The 22888-nt window shown below is 53.8% G+C and overlaps 3 protein-coding genes and 1 pseudogene across 7 annotated transcripts in view; all 4 read left to right on the top strand.

The window, feature by feature from the left end:
• Positions 1-1441: 1441 nt before the first annotated feature.
• LOC124966041 (40S ribosomal protein S25-like) lies at positions 1442-1922 on the top strand (annotated as a pseudogene).
• Positions 1923-6487: 4565 nt separating this feature from the next.
• C16H19orf85 (chromosome 16 C19orf85 homolog) lies at positions 6488-12508 on the top strand. The gene is made up of 2 exons (XM_047528829.1): positions 6488-6660; positions 11909-12508. Exons 1-2 carry the CDS (start codon positions 6488-6490, stop codon positions 12417-12419), a joined length of 684 nt encoding a protein of 227 aa, XP_047384785.1. The 3' UTR covers positions 12420-12508.
• Positions 12509-12629: 121 nt separating this feature from the next.
• Positions 12630-20002, top strand: Isoc2 (isochorismatase domain containing 2). 5 transcript variants are annotated; one of them, XM_047528836.1, is made up of 6 exons: positions 12630-12768; positions 16602-16741; positions 17457-17666; positions 17853-17923; positions 18045-18162; positions 19703-20002. In XM_047528836.1, exons 2-6 carry the CDS (start codon positions 16604-16606, stop codon positions 19781-19783), a joined length of 618 nt encoding a protein of 205 aa, XP_047384792.1. In that variant the 5' UTR covers positions 12630-12768; positions 16602-16603; the 3' UTR covers positions 19784-20002. The 5 variants fall into 5 exon arrangements, with proteins under 5 accessions (XP_047384792.1, XP_047384794.1, XP_047384789.1 ...); XM_047528838.1 differs by lacking the exon at positions 12630-12768 and adding an exon at positions 13352-13507 and having other exon boundaries at positions 17457-17654; XM_047528833.1 differs by lacking the exon at positions 12630-12768 and adding an exon at positions 13352-13507 and having other exon boundaries at positions 19703-20001.
• Positions 20003-20324: 322 nt separating this feature from the next.
• Positions 20325-22888, top strand: part of Shisa7 (shisa family member 7) — a 16386-nt gene continuing 13822 nt past the window's right edge. Inside the window, exon 1 of the mRNA XM_047528779.1 lies at positions 20325-20439. The gene's annotated coding sequence lies outside the window, so the exon portion shown is untranslated. The remainder of the gene's footprint in view (positions 20440-22888) is intronic.

The raw sequence follows: 22888 nt of genomic DNA, 5'->3' as shown, positions 1-22888 counted from the left end.
GCAGAGGAGGTGGAATTTATCTTTGCCAAAGGGTTGAGCTGGATCATTGATCTGCTCCTGGTTCTTAGGCCTTCCAAGTATAAGAAACATGTTCCAAGAATCCTCCAGTGGAAACAGAATAATACCAAACCTTTCATATGCTTTTTTCCCTATACATACACAAACTTAATACCTTTTGTGTTGGGTGGAGGATACTAGGGATTGAACCTATGGGCGCTCTACAACTGAGCTACATCCCTGGCCCCTTTTATTTGAGACAGGTTCTTGCTACATTGCCCAGGCTAGCCTCAAATTTATGATGCTCCTGCCCCAGCCTCCCGAGTTGTTGGGATTACAGGCTTGCACCACCATGCCTGACATTTAATGCCTTTTCCATCTTAAATAAGCACGTACCTCACATCATGCCATAACTTTGGCAATTTGAGGTGTGACAGCAAAACTTGCACAAATTTCTTTGCCTTTCTTCACATTTTCGTAGGTAAAAAAATTGTTCTTACAATAGATCTTTGTAACCTCTTTTTTGCAGGGGTACCAGGGATTGAACTCAGGGGCAATCGGCCACTGAGCCACATCCCCAACCCTATTTTGTATTTTATTTAGAGAAAGGATCTCGCTGAGTTGCTTAGCACCTCACTTTTCGTGAGGCTGGCTATGAACTCATGATCCTCCTACCTCAGCCTCCCCAGCTGCTGGGATTACAGGTGTGTGCCACTGTACCTGGCAATCTTTGTAACCCCTTATGATTGAGATATGTGGTGTCCCTCAAAAGCTCATGTATGAACCAATGCAGTAATTTTCAGGGGTAAAATTTTTAGATTATGAGAGAGGTATGACCTAATCTGTGGATTAATCCAATGATATGGATTAACTGGTAACAGTAGGTGGAAAGAGGCTGGAGAAGGTGGGTCTGGGTGTGTGTCTTTGGGGTTTATATTTGCCCCTGGTGAGTGCAGCATGTACTCCCTATCCCTGCCCAGTTTCTGATTTCCATGTCTGGAGCTACTTTCTCCTCCACATGCTTCTGCCATGATGTTCTGCCTCACCTTGGGCCCAGAGCTATGGAGTTGGCTGTCTGGGGACTGAGACCTCTGAAACTGTGAGCCAAAATAAACTTTTCTTCCTCTAAGTTGTTCTCCTCAGATCTTTTGGTCACAGCAATGCAAAGCTGACTAAGATAGAAATTGCTATCAATAAGTGGGGGACCCAGGTGCACATGCTCATAATCCCAGTGGCTCAGGAGGCTGAGGCAGGAGAATCATGAGTTCAAAGCCAGCCTCAGCATCTTAGTGAGGCTCTAAGCAACTTAGAGAGACCCTGTCTCTAAATAAAATATTTTAAAAAGGGCTGGGGATGTGACTTAGTGGTTGAATGACCCTGGGTTCAATCCTCAGCAACCTCCCCAAAAAAAGTGGGGAGCTGCTGCTGCTCTCCAGGCTTCACAATGCTGCCCAAGGATGATGAGAAGAAATAAGATGGCAGAAAGTCAGCCAAGAAAGAAAAGGACCCAGTGAACAAATCTGAGGGCAAACTAAAAAGAAGAAGTGGTCCAAAGTCAAAGTTCGGGACAAGCTTGACAATCTAGTCTTATTTGACAAAGCTATTTATGACAAACTCTGTAAGGAAGTTCCCAGCTATAAGCTTATCACCCCAGCTGGTCTCTGAGAGACTGAAGAGTCAAGGTTCCCTGGCCAGGGCCGCCCTTCAGGAGCTCTTCAGTAAAGGACTCATCAAACTGGGTTCAAAGCACAGAGCTCAAGTAAGTTACACCAGAATACCAAGGGCGGAGATGCCCCAGCTGCTGGTGAAGACACATGAACAGGTTCAATCAACTGTTTGGAAAAATAAAACTTAATTAAATTAAAAAAAAAAAAAGAAGTGGGATGGTTGCTGTGACTAAACTGACCATGTGTTTCAGAAGCCTTTGGAGCTGGTTTTTGAGAGGAGGAATTTTGAAAAATTTAGAGATGCAAGCTGGAAAATCCTTAGAACGTGGTAAGCAGAGATAAATGGGCAATTCTGGTGGGAGCTCAAGAGCCAACAAGGCCTGTGGACAGTAAAGACTGGGTTCATGAGGTTTCAGAAGAGAAGGAGGGCTCTGTTGGAAATTGGACTAGAAGCCATTTGTGTTGCATTCTGGCAAAGAAGTTATCTACATTTTGTCCATGTCCTGAGATTTTTTTTTATGGGGCTGAATTTAAAGATAATGGACTAATTAATCTGGTGGAGGAAATTTTAAGGCAGCACAGCATTCAGGCAGTGACCTGGATATTGCTGGCAGCTTTTGACCAAGTTTACTACAATAATCGGGAGCAGAAAGAAGAGCAGAAAAGCTTGCAGTTTGGTTAGAAAAGTGTGACTAAACTAGTTCTCAGGAAAGTGTGTTTTTAAAAGAGATTTCAGCCACTAAAGAGGTGCTAACTGCTTTACCCAGAAACAGTAGGAAAGACATTTGAGGGCATCTTAAAAGTTAGCAAGACCACACCCACCTTAGGCTTAAGGGTATAGAAGTAAACATTCCTTTGAGAAGAGGCCATTGAGGTGCCCTGCTTGCTCAGGGGGGCCAAGGAAGTTGTTCTACTGTGCTCAGCTGCCCAGGCACTGAGAGACTGCAGCAGCTGTGGTCCCAGGAGGCTTGGCTACTGCTCAGGATGATGAGAAACCTTGGCGTCAACCGTGTTTGCAGAATACTGAACTTAGGGTGTCACTGAAGTTTCCACCAAGATTTCAAAGGAAGGCCTAGGAGGTCAGGCAAAGTGTAGCAGCGTTGGAATTTCTGCAGGCAACCTCTGAGAGGACAATGTGTGAAGATGTAAAAAGAAAGCCAAAGCTGTAGCGGAGACCCCTGAGATTCAGAGATGCTAGTAATGTGGAATGTCTGGAGAGGAAAGCTGCAGGAATCCAGCAGAGACAAGCCAAGAGAGAATCCAGGTGGGCTGCAACCAGCAAAGCCATAGAAGCTACACCAGCCCTTTAGAGAGAAGATCACCATGCCATGTGACCCAGAAGCTGGACGTGGAGCTACAGGACTGGCTTGTCCAACTGGATTTCAGTCTTGCTTTGGTCCTGTCCCTTCTTTCTGTGCCCCTGGTACTCCCTTGTGGAATGGAAATGTTTACTCTGTGTCATTATATATTGGATAAATGTAAATTCCTTTTGATCTTTTCATCTAACTTGCCTTGAGTCTCAGATGAGGCTTTGGACTTGTACTTTTAGGCAGTGCTGAAACTGTTGAGACTATGAGGGTTCTCGGAAACGGTCTAAATGTATTTTGCATTGTGAGATGGGCATGAGCTTTCAGGGGCTAGGGGCAGAATGTTATGGTTCTGATATGAGGTATCCCCAAAAAACTCATGTGTGAGACAATGTAAGAATTTTCAGAGGTGAAACGATTAGCTCATGAGAGGTATGACCTGATCCATTAGTTAATCCATGGATATGGACTAACTGGATGGCAGTTGTAGGCAACTGCCGTGGAATCCATGTAGGAGTAGCTAGAGGAAGGTCACTGGCTGTGTGCCTTTGGGGTTTATGATTTGTCCCTGGTGAATGGAACTTACTTTCTCTCTGCTTCCTGGTGCCATGTCTGAGGTGCTTTCATCCACCATGCTCTGCTGCCATGATGATCTGCCTTGCCTTGGGTCCAGAGCTAAGGAATCAGTCATCTGTGAACTAAGACCTCTGAAACCATGAGCCAAAATAAACTTTTTCTTCTCTAGTTGTTCTTGTCAGATCTTTTGGTTACAATTATAAAAAAACTGACTAAAACACAACAAAACTACATAATTTTTTTCCTTTATTAAGTTGAGAATGTTCACCTTTTCACTTTAAGGAGGCACTACAGCTTCTCCTTGGTGTATCTGAATGACCAGCATCACTACTCCTGTGCTTTGGATCCATTACTAGGTGAAACAAGGGCTGCTGAAATTCAAGCACTTTGATGACACTTCAGTAGTTCATCTGAGAACAGAGATGGCTACTGAGCAATTAACCAATGGTAGCACATACAGTGGATGGGTACACTGACAGGAGGGAGAAGGTATGAGATTTCATCACACTACTCAGAATGACACACAAATGGTTTGTTTCTGGAATTTTCCATGTAAGATTTTCAGACCAAAGTTTGCATATAACTGAGATTGTGGAAAATGAAACATACTGAATACCACCAACTTTCCTGGGTCTCCAGCTTGCAGAAGACAGATCAGGAGGGCTTCTCTTCACCCGCTTCCTGGCTAGTATGTCCCAAGCTGCTTTCCCCTGCCATGACCTTCCACCATGATGTTCTGCTTCATCTTGGGCCCAGAACTATGGAGATGGCTAATCATGAACTGAACCTCTGAAACTATGAGCTCAAAATAAATCTTTCCTACTTTTCATTAAAAGAAAAGAAAGAGGGACTGGGATTGTAGCTCTGTGGTAGAGCACTTGCCTAGCACATGTGAGGCACTGGGTTCAATTCTCAGCACCACATGAAAATAAATAAGTAAAAATATTGTGTCCATCCACAACTAAAAATAAAAAAAAGAAAGCATATCAGGAGACTTCTCAGCCTCCACAACTACATGAACCAATATCTTACAATAAATCTCTTTCTGGATATATGTCTACATTGGCATATATCCATTTCTATTTAGATGAACTGATCGATAGGTTGATAAACAGTAGATTCTACTTCTCTAAGAACTTCAATTGATCCTAGCTCTGGACTGCCCTGGGTGGACCAGATGGAATCAGGGCTGTTGAAGACTGTGTCCACAAGCCAGAGATGGGAGGCATCAGAGATTGTCCTGCTGACCTCAAGGACGTGAGCCTCCATGGAATCCACAGATGCGTGGAAATCAACTCTGCCATGTGAGCTTGGAAGAAGACCCTGACCTCAGGTGAGATTCTAACCCCAACCGACACATTCCGCATGCAGGCTACAGGACAAGCGTCACCTCTTCAGTGCGGGCTGCCCCGACCGAGTGCCCCCAGCCAGTGCTCCATCTCGCGCTCTAGCCTTGGCACACCCACAGCGCACACCAGCTGACGTTTTCTCATTGCTTGTTTGTGGGTCCTTCCATCCTACGTCCTGCAGCGGCAGACAGTTGCATCCTCAATCTCTGAACGTAGGAGAGGCAGACTTGTTGAATGATGAAATCCGTCACCACAGACACCATTACGACGGCTGGCATAGGGAAAAGAACCTGGCAAATCCTTGACCGGCACATGGAAGCACAGGTCCTGGACAAACATGGATGAAGTCGGCTGTCGGTGGTGTGAGCCTCACCAGTGGCAGGGCACAGAAGGGGCCAAATTCTGAGCCCAGAACCTTGAGCCTCATCTCCCAGCACCGCCAAGACGTTGGCGCCGCCTGGTGGAGGATCCCCAAGGCAGAGCCTGGGATGGCAGCCCTGCGTGTTCCTAGGCTGTGGGGACAGAGCTACCTGTAGCTGTTGCTCTTGTCTCCTGGGGCTGGGGAATGCAAGTCAACTCCTGGAACTGGGCTAGCAAAGGCCATGCCTCAGCCAGAGCAGGAGCAGCCCCTTCCTGCCCTCCAATCCTCCAGAGACATGGGAGTCCACTCCCCTCAGCCCTGGGGCCTCCCCTCTCGGCCTGAGAGGAACAAAGATCAGAGACAGACACTGAAAGAGACTGAGACTCCAGAGACAGAGAGGGGAGCAGTGTCGAGAGGCAGGGAGGGAGGGGCCCAGCAGGGCAGCACTGCCAGGGCACCCAGAGGGCAGAGCCTCTGGAGAACCTGAGACAGGGAAGGCCCTGGAGGCCCCCAACCGGAGACCTGTCACAGAGGACCCTTCTCCCGCACAGGTCCCAGTGCAGTGCCTGTGGGGACCCGACCTGTGTTTTCTCCTCGCTCCCCGAGCTCCCTGCCTTACCTTCTCCCCTTCCCTGTTCACACCTCATGTGACCTCAGGATTTGGTGGTCAGCACCCAGAAGCCGCCTTCCTGCTGGCTGGGACCTGGTGGTGGGTGGCCGATGTGGCTGCTGTGACGTTCGCCGCACACCCGAGGGCCGGCTCCCCTCCTCTGCCAGCTCTCCACCTGCCCCCGCCCCGACTCCAATTAAGGGTCCTCAACACTAATCGTGGAGATTGACTTGCTCCTGGCCTGGCCTCCTTAACAAGGCCTTTGTCCCTTAATTGGTTATCTCCAAGCGCTTTTCTCTGTCCCCCCACCTATGTGTCCCTGTCCTACATCCCAGGTCCAACTATGTGCTAATTGGCCCCCTGGGAGGCACACAGAAAGCTCCCCCCTGCCCCCGCCCCCCGCCATTTGCCTCCCTGCATCAGCCCTTTACCTACGTCCCTCAAGCCTCGGAGTCCAGCTCTGAGGGACCATGTTAGGGATCCGAGTGGGACCTTACCCTACCTCCCAGGGTTGACCCCCAACCCAGGCAGTGCCCTTGCGTCCACCACCCCCTTCACAGATTTTGGGGAGTGCTTTCTGTCAGCAGCATCCTGGGACGTTACTTCAGGGTATCCTGGCCATGCACCCTGGGGTCCCTGCAGCACTGCGGGTCTCCGAGCCCAGCCCCCGAGAGCTGTGTGCTTTTGTGAGTGGGGCAGCAGCCCACATGCTCCGGACCCTGCAGCCCAGGCGCACCCGGCCACCCAAGAGGAGGCCCAACCACAGGAGGTTCCTGCATAACCAGATCTGCAGGTGAGGGGGCGGTGGGAGGACAGGCCAGGTGGGGAGGACAGTGGGAGGAGGGGCCAGGTGGGGGGCGGTGGGAGGAGGGGTGGGGTGGGGGGCAATGGGAGGAGGGGCGGGGGTGGGGACCAGAGACCTCAACAGGACAGGAGTAGACCTAAGAGCTAGATTCCAGAGCCATTCACTATGCATTTATTGAGTGCCCCCCTGTGTTATGGGGCACAACCTAAGCACAGACTGATCACCACTGAGAAGTTCAAATTTGAGAGTCTTTATTAAGCTGGCCGGCTGACTGTCTCACATGATGCCCCAAAAAATGGCTATTGGGAGAACAGCCCCGACCACAGGGTTGTAGGGGTTCTTATACCAAAAATTACATTAATCATAAGTGTCTGTTGCTATGATTCGAAATTACAAACTAACATCATGAGATCATGGACAGAGGGGGAAGTGGGTCAAAACGACCCTTACCTAGGTACAAACTAAAGAATGGTTACTATCATCCACACAATCACCGTTCACATGGCACATTGTTTAGGAGCAATAGGAATCAAAAGAGAGCAATTTTTCATTACATAAGAAATGTCATTTTGTATTGCTAAACATGTCACACTAAGTAACTGATGATGGGGACAGAGGTGGAGTGTTCCCATGGTAGAAGCTTATTTCCTACATAACATGGAGTCTCAGAGCAACATGGAGTCTGTTTAGTCATTTCCCTTAGAGTCTGGCCTATGACATTCTCATGGAACCACATCTGTCAGCCCATCACACCTGTATGCTAGGCCTGTGGCATGCATGTCCTGGAGACCCATCTCTGAGCAAAGTAGCTGAAGTCCCCTACCTTCATAGAGTATGTGTCCTTGTGAGGGTGGCAGACGGGAAGGAAGGACTCAAGTAAATATCCCAGTGGTATAGGGCATGGATGACCTTGAAACATGGTGCTAAGGGAAGGTCGTGGGCCACAAAGGGCAGCATTGCACAGGATTCCACGTTTGTGAAAATGTCCAGACCAGGCAAATCCATAGAGACAGAGCCAAATGCAGGCTTCAGGGCCACTGGGGGTGCTAATAGGTTAGGGCTTTGCTTTGGGGGTGATGGAAAGCTGGGACCTAATCAGAGGTGGTAGCTGCACACACTGTGAGTGAACTAACTGCCGCTGAATTACCTGCACACTTTCAAATGGTGGGTCTGTGTACATTTTGCCTCCGTGTTTAAAAATGATGGATCATGTTAGAAGGGGCTGCAGGCTGTGGAGCTGGTGTGTCGAGGGAGGTGTCCTAGGAAAGCCTTACTGGGAAGGTGAGCTTTGAGCAAAGACCTGACGAGGGTGCCGGGGGTGCGGGGAGGAGCCCTGGACTGCAGAGGGAAGAGCACCCAGGCAGGTGCTGCGATGTAAAGGCCCTGAGGCGGGAACAAGCGGCCCCCTCAGGGTCCTCCGGAGCCGGGAACCAAGAAGAACAAAAAGGGACGGAGGGACCAGAAGAAACCGGCTCCTGGAGAGGCCCAGCTCTGAGCACACCGTGGCGGGGGTGGCTCCCTGCGCTCTGAACAGATCCTAGGGTGCGGTGGGCAGTGAGACAGGCAGTGGTCCTGGGGAAGGACAGTAGATGCCAGCAGGTGGGGTGATGGGTGGGAGTGGGGCTCCACTCTGGCGCGTTTCATTTAGTTAGTTTTCATTTTTATTTTTTATTTTATGTTATTTTTTGTGGCACTGGGGACTGAACCCCGGGTGCTTTACCTAGAGCCACATCCCCAGCCTTTCTTGTTTTTACATTTTGAGACAGGGTCTCACCGAGTTGCTTAGGGCCTCGCTAAGTTGCTGAGATGGGCCTTGAACTTGTGATCCTCCTGCTGCAGCCACTGCAGAAACTGCGCCTAGAGGCGTTCACCGTGGGAGTCAGGGCTGGCACTGCTGCTCCCAGGCAGAACTTCCTGACCACACCCCACACCCCGTCTCCCCCTGCTCAGGCATTTCCAAAGACTCCCATCGCCCTCGGGTCCAAAGTGCACTCCCCTCAGCCTGGGCTCCCTGGCCAGCCTCCTCCCCACCCAGCCCCCACCATTCAGCTGCCAGTCTTCGCAGCCGTGTTCCCTTTGCCTGGCACTGCCCTCCCCTGTCTCTGCCAGCCTGGGGAGCTCGACATGCTGCAGCTTCTCTTCCAGTCCACCTCCCTCCCAGACCCTCCTACCTGTGCTCGCCCCTCAAAATGGGACAGTAACAAGTACCGTGCTATGGGTCAGGTCACCTGCTGGGACATTGGCATACAGTATGTCACTGAATGCTCCTGAAAATCTCCATGGGAGGTTCTCTCTGTCCCTGTGTCACGGAAGAGGAGGCTGAGAGAGGTGCGGTTGCTTCAGGGCCCCCACCCCAAGGTTCCCTGCCCACCCCCAGCGCCCCGTCTGGCTTCTGGGCTGGTGCTTACCGTCACTGCCAGATTCCCCACACTTCCCCTGACCAGTTAGATCCCAGGCATGACCCCTGCCCCCATGCCAGGCTCTGCCCCACGCTCTCCAGAGACCAGGCTGCCCACCATGCCTTGAGGGCTGGGCGGCCTGAAGCACATTCCCCTGGGAACCTGGGCTCAACCTGAGAAAGTCTAGTTGGCGGAGGGCTGTCCTCAGCACCTCCTGCTCCCTGCTTCCCCCAGGACCCTCAGGCCCTGCTCCCTTGGCAAGCCTCCCACCTCTGCACGTGGGCTTTTCCCTTCCTGAACATTTTCAAACCTACAGAAAAGTCCAAGCAGTTGTCTGGTGTGGTGGCTCTCAAGAGTCACCCCCAGACCTCCAGCAGAGCATGCCAGCATCACCTGGAACCGTCAGAAAGGCAGGTTCCCAGACCCCACCCACAAATGGCGGAACCAGAACAGGGTTCCAGCCAGGACCTTCCTTCTCCAACCGCCTGTGGGTGATTCTGATGTGCTCAGGTCTGAGGACCTCTGATCTGACCATCACACTTGGGTTTCACTGCTCACAGCATTGAGCATATTTCCTTCCTATATATTTTTCCTTCCTCCTCCTCGTCCTCCTCTCCTCCTCCTCCTCCTCCTTTTTTTTCAGCACTGCAGATGAACCCAGGGCACCTCACTCGTGCTAGGCAAATGCTCTACCACTGAGTCGCACCCACCAGCCCTTTTCGCTTTCTATTTTGAGACAGGGTTTCACTGAGTTGCTGAGGGTCTCGTTAAGTTGCTAAGGCTGGCCTCTAACTTGTGATCCCCCTGCCTCAGCCTCCCAAGTAGCCAGGATTACAGGCACGTGCCACCACGCCATACCTTTTTATTTTTAATTTTGAGACAGGGTCTCAGTTGCTGAGGCTGGCCTTGAACTTGTGATCCTTCTGCATCGGCCTCAATCAAGGCTTATACACTGCACTTTTTTTTATTGTTGGTTTTGTTTTTGATACTGGGGATTGAACCCAGGGGTGCTGTATCACCGAGCCACATCTTCAGTCCTTTTTATGTTTTATTTTGAGACAGGATCTTGCTAAGTTGCTGAGGGCCTTGCTAAATTTCTGAGACTGGCTTTGAACTTTTAATCCTCCTGCCTCAGCCTCCCAAGCCACTGGGATCACAGGTGTGCACCACGGTGCCCAGCTCGTAAATTGCATTTGGTTGTTGTGAAACTTAAGCCTTCCTGCCTGTCTCTGTCTCTTCCAGTCCTTCTCTCCCTGTCATTTAACGTGCCCTCTTCTTTCTGAAAGTTTTCCTGGGGCTAAGAGCAGAAATACCTTCCTCAGCCTCAAAGACAGTTTCAGAGTGGTAGGTATCACTTATTTAAGATACACGCGCGCACACACACACACACACACACACACACATTTGATATTTGGGACTGAACCAGGGGCACCTTATTACTAAGCTACATCCCCAGCCCTACTTATTTATTCATTTATTTATTTTTAAGACAGGCCAGCATGGCGGCACACACCTGTAATCCCAGCAGCTCGGGAGGCTGAGGCAGGAGGACTTGAGTTCAAAGCCAGTCTCAGCTATGGGAGGAGCTAAGCAACTCAGTGAAACCCTGTCTCTAAATAAAATACAAAACAGGGCTGGGGATGTGGCTTGGTGGTTGAGTGCCCCTGAATTCAATCCCTGGTACCCAAAAAATATATATGTATTTTTTAAAGACAGGGACTCACGAGGTTGCTGAGGCTATCCTCAGACTTGTGATCCTCCTGCCTCAGCCTCCTGAGTCACTGGGATTATAGGCATGTGCCACCATACCTGGATGGAGATATATATTGCACTGTTGGGGATGGAACCCAGGGCCTCACACATGCTAGGCAAGTGCTCTACCACTGAGCCACATCCCTAGTCCCAGAAATATGTCTAATCATTGCAAAATACACATAACCTGCAATCCACCATTTTAAAGTGTACAGTTGAGTGGCGTTTGATACATTCACCATGTTTCAACCATCACTGTCCAGTTCCAGTAGGTTTTCATCACTCCTATTAACCAGCTACCCCCAGGCCCCCTCCCCCAGGCCTAATCTGTTTTTCCTTTCTTGGGATTTGCCTATTCTGGATATTTCATAAACATGGCATTGCAGACATCAGATATATATATTTAAAATAAACCTTTTATGGAAGTTTAACGTACACGCCATACCACACAGACACCATTAGTAAAGAGCGCCATGAATTTCCCCAAAGGGAACCCACTAGTGTGAGTGACACTCAGATCCAGGAACCAAGGGGTTTCTCGCCCCAGGGATCTTGTAGCTTCTCCTTCCCCTAGGCCACCATCCTGCCTTCTCTCCCAGGTGTCAATCAGTTCGACCCGTCTGGGGACTGTATAGGAAAGGGTCACACAGCACAACTGGTGTGTCTCACTGCTTTCACTCACGCGCTGTGTGCAACAAACAGTCACAGCAGCTTACAGACCCAGCAGCTTACCCGACATTCATTCTCTTCTGGCTTAGGAGACTGGACGTCCCATTCAGGGACTGCGCTGACCTCTCTCCTCGGCTTGCAGGTGCCTTGCCCTGCACCTTTCTTTGAAAGCACTCCCTTGAGACATGTTTACACTTTTATATATGGAAATAGGGTCATAATAAATCTGTAATGTCAAAAATGTGCCTAGAGTTGGATTGGACCCTCACAGCTGTTTAGAGTTTCCCTTACCATACTCAAGAAAACAAAGCCAGGGTACAGAGATTAGCATGGAGAAGAAAAATGGGGACGGAAAGAGGGGACAACAGCAGAGGTGTCCTTTGCAGACACACAGCTAATACTCATGTCTCTTGCAGGCAGTTCGCCAAGATTGAGGCTGCCACCCAGCGCCTGGCCCTATCCATTCTGTCCCAGGAGGCAACTCCCCAGAGACAGCCAGCCAGAAGGCCACCCTTGCCGCCTCCGTCCCCCTTCCTGGGAGTGGCCTGTGCTGTGGCCCCCATGGAGGCACCCCACACCAGCCCCAACTTGAGCCTTGCTGCCCTAGAAGCCTCCACTCTTGACTTGTTCGATGACATTGCACTCACCCCAGACTCTCCCTCAGTGCCATGTGAGCTCTCCTCACAGCCCCTGATTGCTGATATTCCCCAGCTTGCATGGGATTTGTCCTGTCAGGCTCTGGGCCAGGGAGAGCTGAGGCAGCAGGATTTGATGCTGCCACATTCCTCAGATCCTCTGCCTCTTACCCAGAATGCCCAATGGGGAGGGTCTGAGCCTGGACATCTGGACTGGGGTTGGGTGGACAGGTGGGAAGTGCCTTGTACCTGGCATTCTCAGGGGATCTGCCAGGACTGGGGGACCCCATGATGCCCAAATGCAATGCAGTCCAGGGTCCAGGACAAAGCAGAGGCCTCACCGGAAAGCCCTCTGACCTACCATCTGCTCCTTTGCTGACAGACCCTTAGAAAACAAACCAAGCCCAGACTCCCACCTCAGGCCACCGTCTCAGGCCCCACCTCTTCCCCTTGGCAGGGGAGCCAGCTCCCCCGCCTTCTCCCTTCTTTCTTCCCGAACCCATCTCGACATCTGTTGCTCCCTCTTACCCTGGCTCATCTCTGCCTATCGTCTAGTCTCCTCGAAATTATTCCCAAGATCTACCGGGCGCCTGCGGTGGACCAGGTCCAGACGTAGGTGTTGAAGGGCCGCAGAAAGCCAGGTAGAGGATACCCTCCCCCTCGGCGCTTCCATTTGTGTGTTTGTGTGTTTGTGGGGGGGGGGGGCAACAATAAACGAGTACACAGACAGGTTTTCAAAAAGCAAGGTGAACTCCCAATTTCTGATTGGCATTAGAGCCGTGCGTGGTTGCAAGGAGACGGACACCCGCGGTGCGGCGGGCCGGAAGGTGGGAAGGGCCCACCATTGGCCGGGAGGAGTGCAGGCTTGTTCCGAGACATCTGGAAATTCCGTCTCTCTCACCGCCCTGGTTGCCAAGCGCCGAGTCCACTCGAGGGGGCGGGTGCCGTGCAGAGGGGAACCACCAGGTGGCCAACAGGGTCCTGCTCCTCGGTCTCACGCTTAGTTTCCGCTTCAAGGTCCTTGGGAGTCTGTAAGGCAGTTTCCCAGCCGCGAGCTGGGTGCCAGCCCGGGCCCGCGCGACGCCCCGCCCTGCTCGCCCTTCACGCCCCCCGCGGCTCCCCATTGGCCGGACGCGCGGCCTCCCCTCCCCGCCCCTCCCCTCCCCGGGCCAATCAGGTTCTCAGGAAGACAGCCCCACCCGCTCGGCGCCTCCGAGGGCGCTGCCGAGGCGCCTGCCGATTGGCCCGCGCGGGGCGGGTGGCCATTGGCCGCGGCGGGCTGTGCATTCCGAGCGCCGGGTGACCCAACGAGCGCAGGGCAGAGGCGCGCGTCCGGCCCCTCGGGTGAAGGTCCCTCCGGGCCCAACCCCGGCGCCTCGGGTAAGTCTGCCCGCCGCGCAGGAAGGGAGGAGGCGGCGGAGCCCGGCGAGGCCCGCGAACTTCAGCCGGGCAGACCTGAGCCCTCCTGGGCGCTCCCACTGCCCCCGCGTCCCGGGCCGCGTTCTGCGTCCTCCCGGAGGGTGGGTGAGTTTGACCCCAACCTCTTCGAGAAGGAAACCGAAGTTCCGACAGAGTGGAACGCACTGTGGTCCCACAGGCAGGACGTCCATCTCAGGGCGGGTCCCCGAGGCCACGCGAGGAGGTGGACCGCCCACTTTGTCCCAGAGTACTCCGCACCTCTCCCCAGACACCCCCTGGTGGCCTCCAGCACAGACCCCTCCTCACACTGTGCCCTACACTGGCCTAGATGTTTTCTTCCCCAAACCAGCCCCGCTCCCCTCAGGACCCTAGTTAGTGTTCAGGTCCCGAACCACGCTGGACCAGAAACCTGGGGTTTCTGGCTACCCCCAGCCCACCGGCCCGCTGAGTTTCTGTATCCTGTCCTCCCTTTTTTTGGTACCAGGGATTGAACCCCGGGGCGCTTAACCGCCCCATCCCCAGCCCATTTTATTTTTTTATTTTGAGACAAGGTCTTGCTAAATTGCTTAGGGCCTCTAAATTTCTGAGACTGCCTTCGAACTTAGCATCCTTCTTCCTCAGCCTTCTGAGCCACCGGGATTACAGTTTGCGTCACCACGTCCTGCCCCCTCTTCTCCATCTGCCCCAACCCTAGTAGACCCCAGCCCCACTCTCCTGGCTAGGCTCCTCCTCCAATCCAGCTCCACCAAGACCATCGAGGCCTTTTCGTTGTATTTATCTTGAAAACTTTTAATGGGCAGTATACCACATATACAGAAAATAGTACAAATCAAAAATACACTGCTCAAATAAATCTTCACAAAGTGAACACCCTGGTGTAAACAATGGTGGAACATCCCCCAGAAACCCTAGGGGTGCTTGACCATCTTGACATTTTTCACCACAAATTGGTTTCAGGTTTTGACTTTATGTAAAAACAAACAACACCCGCCTTTTTTTTTTTTTTTTTTTTTTTTTTGAGATTGAACCCAGGGGTGTTTTATTATTTTTAACACTGAGGATTTTTTTTTTCTTTTTTGAGATAGGGTCTCTCCAAGTTGCTGAGGCTGGCCTTGAACTTGGGATCCTCCTGTCTCAGCCTCCCAAGTTGCTGGGCTTACCAGAATCACCAGCGTTCCCAGTATGCCCAGCAAAGAACTGTTTCTTTCTTTGTGCTTTTTTTTTTTTCTTTTTCTTTTTTTTTTTTTTTTTTTTGTGGGACTGGGACTGGAACCCAGGGCCTCACATGCTAGGCAAGTACTCTACCACTGAGCTACATCCCAGGTCTTTTATTTTGAGACAGGATCTTGTTAAGTTGCCCAGTCTGACCTTGAACTGGTGATCCCCTTGCCTCAGTCTCCCATGTCTCTGGGATTACAGGTGTGGGCTGCCACGCCTGGCTTCTATATTTTTCCTCTACTGGACAACCTGTTATACTTTGTCCAAAATTCAAAAAAAACAGGATGCAGTAAAATGTAATGGAAGCTCCCCCTAAAATGAAACCACAGTGAACTATTTAATCACATCATTACAACTGTGATAAGTGCTGTGATTGCTTAGGACCTGATTTATCCTGGCGGTCTGCAAACCTCTTCCCAAGGAAGTGAAGAGAGAAAAATGATCTTTTGGAAGACACAAAGCTTTTACTCCCTGTGGCAATCCCTGCAACCTGGACCCCATGACTTCTCCCTATCTTCAGGACTGACACACAACCCCTTCTAACAAGGCTCTGGGGACCCCTCCAGCCCCCACCCAGCCAAGTACCATCTCAGGGCCTCTGCTGGAGAGCTGCCTGGTGGGTCACACAGGCCCCGGAGTCTCTGCTGAGGGGAGTGGGAGTCTGTCGGGATGGGGTGGGGTGCAGAATGTTGGAAAGCTCGCCCACTGTCAGTGCACCAAGGAGCTCCCACTGAGGCTCGCGGGAGTGTGGACAGTAACTCCGAGTGAGAAGCACTAGTTCACATTTCTCAAAATGACAGATACACAAACCCTGTGACCCAGAAATCTGCTCCTCAGTATTTATCTGGCAGACAGCCCTGTGAAATGACACAAGATTACTCATCACAGGACTCTGGCAGGGCAAAGGAGCAGAAATAAATCTAAATGTTCACAATCGGGGCACTGGTTGCTGCATCATGGTACATGCATACTACAGGATTCTGTGCAGCCCGGAACAATTATAAGGAAGCTATTTAACAATAAGGAAAACTGTTCAAGAGAATTGAAAAGAAAAGTCCAGTGCAGTGGTGCCTGCCTGGACTCCCAGCTCTCAAGAGGCTGAGGCAGAAGGATCACAAGTGCTAGGCTAGCCTCAGCAACTTAGTGAGAATCTGTCCCAAATAAAAAGGGCTGAGATGTACCTGTGGTAGAGCCCCTCTGGGTTCAATCTGCAGTACTATAAAAAACAAACAATCAAAAAAAGTTAAAAAAGGAAAATAGAGTATATGGAATACTTTCATTTAGGTCAAAATCTGTTATCTACTGGCTCTGGCAGACACAAGGACCCAGACACTGGATCTCTGGGCAACAGTGTGATGGAGGCTTGACTTTTACTGCATCCTGGTCACTTCACCACTTCACTGCTTGGGCCTTGGTTTTCCCTGGGGCTGTGGTATGGGAGAGAATCACACCCTTCACTTAGGAGCCTTATGGGAGGGTGCTAGGCACATGGCAGAGCAGGAAGCCAGAGCCCCTGTTAGGGGCAGGTGGAAACTGAGATCACAGAAATACTTGCTGGTGTTGTACAGTCTCCAGGATGGAGAAGACCAGAGTGCTGGGAGGGTGATGCTGGGGACCATGATGGTCCGGGCCACAAAAGCTTCCCAGAGAAGCATCCTTCCAGCAGAAGAAAATGGGAAGAGGCAGGAGGTCAGCAGATGCAGAGGCCTGGAGGCAGGAGTGTGCGCAGGGGGCAAGGACCAGAGGCTGCAAATGTGCGAACCTGGATGGAAGCTGCAGAATATGCCAGACTTCCTTCCTGCTGACCCTGCCCCACCACTGTCTTCCTACCCTGAAGGAATGGCAGCCAGCAGGACCAGCCTGGGCCGAGTCCTCCCAGGATCCTCCATCCTGTTCCTCTGTGACATGCAGGAGCGGTTCCGTCACAGTATTGTCCACTTCCCGCAGATTGTCTCTGTGGCTGCTCGAATGCTCAGGGTATGCACCAGCCCTCACTTGGACCAGAAGTCCAGGCCCAGCCTCCTCCTCAGGCCCAGGGGTCCAGGCCCAGCCTCCTCCTCAGACATAGGGGCCCAGGCCCCAGCCTCCTCCTCAGGCCCAGGGGTCCAGGCCCAGCCCTCCTCCTCAGGCCTAGGGGTCCAGGCCCAGCCTCCTCCTCAGGCCCAGGGGTCCAGGCCCAACCTCCTCCTCAGACCTAGGGGTCCAGGCCCAGCCCTCCTCCTCAGACCTAGGGGTCCAGGCCCCAGCCTCCTCCTCAGGCCCAGAGGTCCAGGCCCAGCCTCCTCCTCAGGCCCAGGGGTCCAGGCCCCAGCCTCCTCCTCAGGCCCAGAGGTCCAGGCCCAGAGGTCCAGGTCCAGCCTCCTCCTCAGGCCCAGGGGTCCAGGCCCAGCCCTCCTCCTCAGGCCTAGGGGTCCAGGCCCAACCTCCTCCTCAGACCTAGGGGTCCAGGCCCAGCCTCCTCCTCAGGCCCAGGGATCCAGGCCCAACCTCCTCCTCAGACCTAGGGGTCCAGGCCCAGCCCTCCTCCTCAGACCTAGGGGTCCAGGCCCAGCCTCCTCCTCAGGCCCAGGGGTCCAGGCCCAGCCCTCCTCCTCAGGCCCAGGGGTCCAGGCCCAACCTCCTCCTCAGACCTAGGGGTCCAGGCCCAGCCTTCCCCTCAGAATAAGGCCTTTGTTTCCTTTCTCTGGCACAGGTGGCCCGACTCCTTCAAGTCCCAGCCTTGCTGACAGAGCAGTACCCGCAAGGCCTAGGCCCCACAGTTCCGGAGCTGGGGGCTGAGGGCCTCCAGCCACTGAGCAAGACCTGCTTCAGCATGGTGCCCGCCCTGCAGCAGGAGCTGGCCAGCCGGCCCCAGCTTCAGTCAGTGCTGCTCTGTGGCATTGAGGCACAGGTTTGCATCTTGGTGAGATTCCCCTCTGATCTCCTAGGGTCCCACATCCTTCCTACAGGGCTCCCCTCCTGACCTGGGGGCTCCTGCTCTGATGTGAGCCTCCCTCATCCCCATTCTGGGTCCCCGGTTCTGACCCAGCCCCTCACCCGGGCCCCTTGTTCAGGTCTGGTTTTGGTCCTGACCTTTCTCTACCCCCAGCACACAACTCTGGACCTCCTGGAGCGGGGGCTGCAAGTCCACGTTGTGGTGGACGCCTGCTCCTCTCGCAGGTGAGGGGGACCCTCCCAGGAGTGGATGTGGGGATCAACTGGGGCCATCGGCCACACGTGCCAGAGGGCAGGTATCTTTGTCACAGCGTGGACACCTGCCTTTCCTTCCTCAAACTTACAGCCAGGTGGACCGGCTGATGGCACTGGCCCGCATGAGGCAGAGTGGTGCCTTCCTCTCCACCAGTGAAGGGCTCATTATGCAGCTTGTGAGGGACGCTGCCCACCCCCAGTTCAAGGAGGTAAAGGACCCCTGTGCTCCCCACACTGGGCCACCCTGCACAGGAGAAAGCATGTGGGCATGGAGCAGGCTGAAACTTGCAGAAGGAACTAAATGCGTTGGGGGACTGCTTGCCACCATCATAAATAAGTGAAAGGAAACATCAGATGGTCACAAAGATTACAGAGGACAACAGGGATGACCTGGAGTGCAGAGAAGGGGGTTGGTTGCAGAGGTGGCGCAGGAGGCTTCACTCCTAGAGTGAAATGAGGAGCCAGGCAGACATGGGATGGACAGTCCAGCAGAGACCCTTTGGGCAGAAACCCCTTGACACCCCCGACAACCACTGCCCACTCTTCATGCCCTTGGCTTTTGCCCCATTGGGTGCTGCTGCCCCTCTTCACTCACCTCTGCTGTGGCCTTTCTAGTACTGGTGTCTGACCAAGTACTAGGGTGCCCTCCACCACCCACTTCAAACCCTTAGTCCTCAATATGATGGGAAAAGACTAGAACTAGAAAGTCCTAGTTCTTGCCCCTCCTCTTCCTTAAGTGCTATTGAGCGTCTATTGAGCACCTACTCTGTGCCAGCCACTGTTGTCTGGCCAGGACAGTGGCAGGATCACAGTGTAGAGATAAAAAGTCAATCCATGTTCAGTTACAGGTTGTGATCTGGAGCTGGGAAGGGAATGTGCAGAGGGTGATCATAGGTTTTGAATCCAAAACCTGGAGCGGGAGGAGCAGTCAGTTCCTCTCCTGGTGGAGGGAACAGCTGGAACAAAGTCCGGAGGGTGGGACTGAGCTTGCCTTATTCAAGGAACTGTATGTTGGAGGACATAGTCAGTGCTGGGCAGTTATGGGAAGAGGGAGGAAGCCAGGAGCTAGAGTCACATCTTGGCCACGATTTGGGATTTTAGCAATAGGGTTTTACACAGTGGAGCTGGCCATGGTCAGATCAGCAAATTATAAAGGTCTCTGTGGTGCTAAAAGGATGGGTGGGGTAAGTGGGAGAGGGAGACCCAGCAAGGAGGCAATTTCAGGCATCCAGGGAAGTGGTGATAGGGGGTTCACTAGAGTGGAAGCAGTGGGGATGCAGCCTTTGGTTTTTGTTGTTCAGTTTTCTGGAGATAAACTTGGTGGAACTTTTTGATGGATGAAATGTGGTTGATTGTTCATATTCAACTAAGAGATGATTGGGATAAAGAGGTTGGAGTTCAGGGGGCACAGCCTGGGCTGGATTTTGGAAGTTAAAGGCCAGAAGAGTGACAGGAAAAAGGAAATCAACTGAAGAAGAGGAAGGGTAGACAAGAAGCCCTGGGCAAAGCCATCCATGTTTAGTGGTCCAAGCCAGCAAATCTGACTGAGATGGTCCACAGTTTACAACTTAAACTAGGCAGATGTGATGAAAGGGAGGCCTCAGGAAAGCTTCTGAGAAGAGAGAGTTGTTGACTTGGTTAGGTGCTGCCCAGAGTGTCAGGGAAGATAAAGATGGAGATGTGTCCCTCTGATTTTGTCATGGAGATGGGGACCCTTGAAGTCTTCCTGACCCCTCCCATCCTCTACAGATCCAGAAGATCATTAAGGAGCCCGCCCCGGACAGCGGGCTGTTGGGCCTCTTCCAAGGCCAGAACCCCCTTTTCTGCTGAATCTCCAGCCCTGACTTGAGGGGATACCACCCTCCTGTTACCCCATGGAAGTGTTTCCCCCATCCCTGTATCCCAAGAGTGGTTCAGTCCATCAGGAGTACCGCCCCCTTGGGAGGGGAGGCGTGGTTATGCCTTCCCATTGGGCAATCCCTCCCGGAAATGCAAATTAAACGCCTGGGAGCTGGGCGGGAATTGGCTGAGAGCGAGGTGGGGGGGGGCTGGGCCCCGGGCCACTTCACAGGCCTGAACGGGGAGGGGGAAAGAGTATCACAGACTGGGACCCGGACTCACAGAATAAACATTGATGTGGCTGTAGACCGAACCATTATTGGGTTTGGGGGTTTTCCTGGGGGCGACTGGGGTCCGCGGGTGGGAAAAAGAGGGGTCCTTGGCAAGTGGGGAGGGGGAGGTGCCTTTTCTCAGCCTGTGCGAGACACTGGCGAGGACTGGCCGCTGCCACATCTGCACGGAAGCCGGCGCATCTGCACAGGAAAAAGCACCGCTGGCCGGGGTCGCTGCCACGCTGCGCCCCCATCGGTGCGGCGCGCGCACGCCCAGCCCGGCTGGCTCGCAGACACGCGCTCGCAGTGCTTCCCCCAGCCGGCCCCCACGCCACCACCCCCGACTCCCCGAGGGTCCCGCATCCGGAAAGTGAGGTGAGCGACCGCACCCGGTGCGGAGGGGGAGACTGAGGCACGGGACAGGGAGGAAGGAGCAGGCATGTGGATGGGTGGATGGGTGGATGGGTGGATGAGTGGATGAGTGGATGGAAGAAGAGACCGCTGCTTTGAGTGGTCCCTGTGCCCCGAAGCCTCCGGAGTCCAGGGGCCCACATGAGAGCTCCAAGATTCTGCAGCCCCCTTGAAAATCTGGGAATTAGAACTCTACAGACACACCAACCCCCCGAGACTGACAGTCCTTGCCCCCTCCCCAGACTTGGGGACCTAAGAGGGCATCCTCCGCGTCCCCCAGGGATGCAGAGGTCAGAGCACTCAGCTAGCCAGCCCCTTACTACCGACGCTGACAGCCCAGACCCCTCCCAGAAGGCCCGGCATCACAGAGCCCAGCACCCTGTTCCCAAGGAGCTAGGAGTCCTAGCCACCCCTCCTCTGGAGCCCCCGGGATGGGAGTCGGCACCCCCGGCCCCCGCCTTCCGGATCCAGGTGTCCCCTCCGCACCCCCAGCCTGAAGCCTGCGTCTGGAGCCGCGCTCTCGTCGCCATGGCAACAGGAGTCTATTTTGTGCTGGGAACACACAGCTCCCGCCGCAGCGCCCCCCACCCACCCCTCCTGAGAGTGGGGCCGGAGGGGCGGGGGTCCTGCGGGGAGGGGACACTGGCATTCAGAGGGACAGAGGCACACAGAGACTGGGAACCAGAAGCAAGGGGACGGAATTTGGAGGAAACTGGGAAGACGCAGAGCCGAGCGGGGGAGGCAGGGGATGGAGACTAAAAGAAGGGGCGGAGTGAGACCGAGATGCTGGGACAGATGCTACAGACCTATAGAGAGGCCATAGCCCAAGGGCAGATCCCGGCATCCACAGAGACCGGCAGTGGGTGGGCTGAGGAGGGGGCGGTGAAGGCAGGGGTCGGGGAAGATGGACTAACGGGGACGCCTGGGGCTGGGGACCCCGGAGGCAGAACCACACAGGGACGGTGTCTGGTCCTCCGCAGCTGCGTAGACCGGGAGGGTCACAGAGTGCGCCTTGCTTTCCAGTCCTGCGATCTCTGCTCAACCTCTGCCCGGCACTCAGACCCATCCTTCCCTTCTCCCTCCGCTTCCTCCTCCTGTGGGTCCTGCTTCTTACCTGCTTCTGGCATTCCCACCCCAAACCACTCCATGAACCCGATGTTCCTAGAGACCCCTCCTGCCCTCTCCATCGCACCCCACTCCACCTCCACTGCCCTATTGACCCCACTGCCACCATTCTAGAGGCTCTGATCCCTTCTGGTCTCATGCCCCCCTCTCTCTCTCCCTCGCCCTAGGTCAGTGCCCCTCCTCTGGGTGTAGGTCTTCCTCCGCCCCCGCTCTGTTCCCCTCTTTCTGGGTCTCTATCCCTCTCCACCTTTACCTCCCACCACTACCCGCCTTTCCTGTGGGATTCCATCTCCTCCCTTTCCTCTCTCTGGCACTCCTCCCTGGTCCTGGCTCTCTGGATCTCTGGATCCACATCCCCCTCTCCCGGGATCTCTACTTCCCTCTTCAGTGTTCTGCCCCTTTCTCTGGGCCTCTGGGCACCCTCACCTCCCACCTCCGGCTGTTCTCTGTGGGACTTCTCAGGAAGCAACTCACCCTGACCCACCCATCCCCCAGCTGACAAGGGTGGGAGGGGACAGCAAGAGAGTGGTACTGGGTGGCAGGAGCTCCAAAGGATCATGGACCCAAAGCAGGCCCCCCTCCCAGCCTGGCTCCCCTGATCGGTCCCTCGTCTCTCTCAGGTCCTGGTTGGGGCTGGAGAGGGCAGGCAAGGTGCGGTGCAGGAGGAACTGAGGAGCTGTGGAGGAGGACAGTGGGGGTGTGCTGCAGTGTGCTTGGGAGAGCAAGAGTTGAGGGCCTTCTGGGGCAGGGCGGGGTGTCACATGCTTGCTCCCCGACTCTCCACCTTGGCGAGGGTGTGTGCACCCACGAGGCTCCATGACTGAGCGGTGACAGGTCTGCATAGATGTATGCCCGTCTGCAGTGAGGTTGGCAGGTCCCTGGCTGGTTCTGGAGCTGACTGTGTCCCCAGCACGTCATGCTGTCTGAGTCAAGTGTGCAGAAGTCCAAGTCCGTGTCCGTGTATGTGTGGAGCTGCGCATGTACAGGGAGAAAGCTACAGGTGTGCCTCCAGGAGGACACTGGGTGTCCTTGCGTGTTGCATTCGGGGCTGTCTAGGTGTCCTGTGCTCTGTCACTGTGTGCAGATAAGTTCTGCTGTGAGTCTGAGCAGAGTCTCTCATGAGGTAAGGGAAGAACTCACCCCCTGCTGTTTCTTGCTTCTGGACGGGCTGGGCCTGCCGGTGTGCCCTCTGCCCACCTGTAGGTACTGCCCCAAGTGGGGAGACACAGAAAGGCAGTGTGAGTTGGCAGGGAGACTGGGCTTGATGGGGGTATGCTGCTCTGCTGCC

The sequence above is a fragment of the Sciurus carolinensis genome, chromosome 16, assembly GCF_902686445.1.
Source record: "Sciurus carolinensis chromosome 16, mSciCar1.2, whole genome shotgun sequence".
Taxonomy (NCBI): domain Eukaryota; kingdom Metazoa; phylum Chordata; class Mammalia; order Rodentia; family Sciuridae; genus Sciurus; species Sciurus carolinensis.
This window is presented reverse-complemented; position numbering and strand designations above follow the sequence as displayed.